The sequence below is a fragment of the Electrona antarctica genome, assembly GCF_951216825.1.
Source record: "Electrona antarctica genome assembly, chromosome: 9".
In the NCBI taxonomy this organism is placed as follows: domain Eukaryota; kingdom Metazoa; phylum Chordata; class Actinopteri; order Myctophiformes; family Myctophidae; genus Electrona; species Electrona antarctica.
Window position 1 is genome coordinate 24,815,573 of NC_136790.1, and position 4,764 is coordinate 24,820,336.

General features: G+C 43.8%; 1 protein-coding gene across 1 annotated transcript in view; it reads right to left on the reverse strand.

Moving 5' to 3' along the window:
- Positions 1-257: 257 nt before the first annotated feature.
- The window catches only part of elk4 (ETS transcription factor ELK4), a 12,086-nt gene continuing 7,579 nt past the window's right edge, over positions 258-4,764 (reverse strand). Inside the window, exons 4-6 of the mRNA XM_079510620.1 lie at positions 4,688-4,764; positions 1,555-1,677; positions 258-519 (exon numbers count right to left, since the gene is read on the reverse strand). The exon at positions 4,688-4,764 is cut by the window's right edge and continues 157 nt beyond it. Coding sequence (XP_079366746.1) covers positions 421-519; positions 1,555-1,677; positions 4,688-4,764 — 299 coding nt within the window. The 3' untranslated portion in view covers positions 258-420. The remainder of the gene's footprint in view (positions 520-1,554; positions 1,678-4,687) is intronic.

A 4,764-nucleotide genomic window follows, 5' to 3' on the forward strand; every position in this document is an offset into this window, starting at 1 on the left:
TATGTAAGGAATTATGTAAATGTTCATAATGTGCCTCCTTGATGCACAAATGCTTGTCCCTCAGAATGGCATGAAGCTGAACACTGAACACATCACCCCACATCAACCCAGCTTACATCATCGCTCCAGAGTCCAGACCTCCCCTCACCGCAATGTGACTGTAGTGTGAATTATATGGCAGTAAATCATTTGGAACGTACAAAAATGACAAGCACCACCAGAGTGCGGGCCTGGCCTGGTGTGTGTGTGTGTGTGTGTGGGGGGGGGGGGGGGGGGGGGGGGGGGGGGTTGGCAGTGATGCCTCAGGCCCAATGACAGGTGTGTCAGCGCACTGATATCTGGGAGATGAGGAGCTGATGACGGAGGTCTGGCTGACTAGGTCCCAGGGCCATGACAGATGCGAGGCACAGGGATGTAGTACTATGTCCTCTGGGGGTCTGGCGAGATGGGGCCAGGTGTGTTGATCCCTTCCAGACTGTGCACTGGGATCTGGAAATGGGGCGTGAGCACCGATGGGAACTGGAATACAGCAGAACAAAGTGTGTTATGACAGGTTAACAGTGAGTTAAAGGGTAAGACCACTTTTTGAGAGGTTTGGGTTGTTTTTTTACCTTATTATTGGCAAACTATTCCATTCCATGAGTTATTTCGCTCCGTTGTGATGTTTATTAGCAATTTAAGAAATAAAAAATAGCGTCCATTGACTTCCATTGTAACGGGGAAACAGCTCTCAAAGTCACTCTTTTAGCACATAAACCAACGCAAAACAAAAGATGATTCTGACAGTTTATGACATCAGGAAAACTCATGCGGTTTTATTTTCGTCTTTTAAGATAGATTTATAAAGTTACTATTTTAGTCGGAGATAGACTGAAGCAGTACTACGGCGTTCCCAACTCTTGCGGGGACGTCTTGCGAGGTTTCGTTTGTAAACAGAAGTCTCCACGCTGTTTGAGATGCACCCAGCTGCAGCCTCGCATATGAGCAATCCCAGACACAGACACTTTACACACTTCTTCTAAAGTGTCTTCTAAAGTGTCTCCCTCAAACACGTCCATTGTGTATGTTTTTAGTGACAAGCGGACGAGATCAAATCCATTTGTTTACATCCCCGTTGTTTCCAATAAGGAAGTGGTGTACAGTTTTGGTCCAATCAGATCGTTTTTTACTCAACGCGAACAGCAGTGATTCGGTCGGCGTAGGCATACCTATATCTTCTTTCTACATTAACACAAATTAGTCAAAACAAGACAAAGTTGACATTTTTTATTTTTTTTTGTTTTCCTGATGTCATAAACTGTCAGAATAATCTTTTGTTGCGTTGGTTTATGTGCTAAAAGAGTGACTTTGAGAGCTGTTTCCCCTATTTTTTATTTCTTAAATTGCTAATAAACAACACAACGGAGCGAAATAACTCATGGAATGGAATAGTTTGCCCATAATAAGGTAAGAAAACAACCCAAACCTCTCAAAAAGTGGTCTTACCCTTTAACTTAAGAAAAAGACCCATGAAGAAGTCTCATGAAGATACGTGAGGTGTTTACTACTACTCACCTGGAAAAGGTGTGCTCCATGCAGGCGACGTGTTGCCGGACTGAGAGGAGCCACTGGACTGAGGGTGCTCCAGAAGTGGATGTTGGACAGCAGAGGACTGGGAGTCAGCAACAGGGTGGGAGTCTGAGGAAAAGACAAGAGAGAGACGTGAACTGAGAGCAGACCGGACAGATCATCTGAACAGGCAGAAGCTTAGGCTGTCCTTGTGGTTCAGACCATGTACTCGGTGTGGGTTTTTGAACCCGGCCCATGTGGACCATGTTGCTCTCCGATCGTTTCTGCAATTCTATTGTGATTAACCGATAATTAAACTAAGGTTGCCTCAGGTCAGATGTACTACATAATGGCCTATTTAGACAATCTATGGCGCATGGTTTTAAATGAATACAGGGCGAAAATGTATTGGGGGTGTCCAACTCAAATTTAGCTAGTTGAACAGCGTTCAATTCTGAACATGGGTGCAGAGTTGGATATATTTGATTGCAAGCAGTGCACGCTTTAGCATGGACGGACATACTGTGCTGGCCCTGAGGAGCTGCTCTAGACTTTAGACGAGGTGCTCACTCCGCCTAATAAAACGTCTATGGGGACACAGATGAGCAAACATCTCTATACCACAACACTGACCACTCTGGTGCGTGGTCAAAATAAATCAATACATCAAAAACAAGGGGGGGTACTCAGAAATAAAAAATAAATGTTTTGTTTCATTTTTCCATGCCTCACGAAAGGCTACGTCTGTTGGAAACAAGCAATGACACTTGCAGTGCATTTTGAACTGGGTGCAAGATAGATAACAAGCTAAGATGCATGTTGTCACGGTATGGAACATACGACAAAATGACATTTAGTGCATCCACTTAAAAATAAATAGATTGTAAATGGCAACTAAAAAATACGGGGAAGCAGCTTTTTGCTTCTACGGGCCGACGGCGTGGAACAAACTCCCACTGTACCTTCGACAGGCAGCCTCTGTAGACATTTTTAAAGCTCAGCTCAAGACCCACTTTTACACCCTTGCTTTTAATTGATTTATCTGTCTTTTAAAAAAAATGTTATTCATGTCCTCACTGTATTGTTTATGCCCTGCTTTTCTTTTCTTTTTTGTGTAAAGCACTTTGAGCTGCATTTCATGTCATGAAAGGTGCTATACAAATAAAGTTTTATTATTATATTATTATTATTATTAAACAAATAGGGTCCTAATTGTCTAAACATCTCGTACATGGTTTAGCAACTGCAATTAGCTTTACAACTGACCTTTGGAGTTGGGATGTTTGCCAGTCCCAGGCCTGGCTGCATACTGAAGTGACTTGTGTTTTCATTTACAGTAATGTGTTGCATGCCAAACAGTTTTGTGGGTCATACACCATAGAGTATATAAAAGGATAGAGACTGAACTGGCGCGAAGCTCCGCCCCCCCCAGCTATTTATGTCAGTGGAAGTTGCTCTGTGGCGTTTTGAAGCACCCGGAAGACTGCCGGAAGTACCTCCTCCGGACCTCAAATTTGAGGTCCGGGGTGACGTAGGGAGTGATGGTCCTACATGTTAAAGCCCAGCTGCACGGGGTTTCCCGGTCATGAATCCACGGGTCCGCCTGTAGTCCCTCCTCCTACCACTAGGGCCCAGAGCTTCAACGTTGAATAGCCTCACTGGCCCCTTGTAATACAAACTAGTGAGAAACTGCTGAACGGATGGAAGAAATGCTGAATCCATATTATTTTTTGAGTGGTGTAAACCACTCCTACAACTGGCTTTGTTAGTGCAGAAAAAATGAGCATGGTTGCTATGTTCACCCTGTTCACCCGGGTGTGATTCTCCTACAACTGGCTTTGTTAGTGCATAAAAAATGAGCATGGTTGCTATGTTCACCCTGTTCACCCGGGTGTGATTTCATTACGTCAGACATGATTTCATTACGTCAGACAGGCTATATTACACCACTCAGTTCACACGGGTGTGATTTTTTTGGACATAATGGATGGGAGTATAAGTACATTTTATGTACTTTCATGCTTTATCCAGACAGCTACAGTGAGAGAGAAACAAGGAGAGAGAGAGAGATGAGGAAGGCCTCTGTTTGCTTGCTGCTGAGGGAAAACTGATAATAAAGAAGAATCATATTGGATACAACGTGAGAGCTGGTATTGTTTTCGATGACTTTCTCTACCTGAACCGTGCACACGATACATTATTACTTTGAACTACTCAACTGAGTGCTTGCTTCTTCTCTCCCTCAGGTTGGACTTGGCCAGCTGCGCAAGGACCATTAAGGAGTCTTAATGGTATGCGCTTTACCAGGTGAGCCACTAAGGGCCCACTAAGGGCATTTATTTATGTTATGCTTAAACCACTTAAACTATGTAAAAGACAATACAATTAAATGTAGCCATTCTGTAGACTATTTAGAGACAGATACAGTTACATGACATTGAGCTTTAAGCTTAATCTCTTCTAGCCTGGACTGGTTTTACTGATTTTAGATTGACTGGAATACTAGCACTTTTGAAAAGGAATATCAGGACTCGGTATTGGCAATATTCAACATTAAATGCCTTAATTAATAATCAGATTATGAATTCAGCGGCCACAGGATAGGTTTTCTTCGGGGAGAACGTGGTCCTGGGTAAAAGCCACCGCTGACAGGAAAGCAGCAGTCGGAGGCTTGGTCTCATGACCGCGGAGACAGCAAGACACAGAGCTGACCTCCTGGTGATACATAATAAAGGCATTGTCTGCCCCAGCTGATCTAATAGAGCCTTTCCAGCCATAACGGAGTGCACAGTCATGTGGTCTACAAACAGCAATTAAACATCATGAAAATAACCCAGAGGCCAGGTGCCAGAGATCACTGGTCCATCACTGCCCCCTGGTGTATGGATCTGAAAATGTGTGCCGCTCTTTTACACCACAATGTTTAATACATTTTCCAATAATTGGCCAAGCAATGAAACGTTCAATATACTAGAGGCAGGATCACATCTAGAGTTTGTGGTGTGTGTGTGTGTGTGTGTGTGTGTGTGTGTGTGTGTGTGTGTGTGTGTGTGTGTGTGTGTGTGTGTGTGTGTGTGTGTGTGTGTGTTTCTCTATCTAACTACATATACATACACACAGTATAGGAGATGGCTCTAACCTGTAGCATGGCTGGTGTGAGGGAGGCAGTTGGCAATGAGGGACTGCAGATGTTCATGGGTGAGAAGTCAGAGGAGG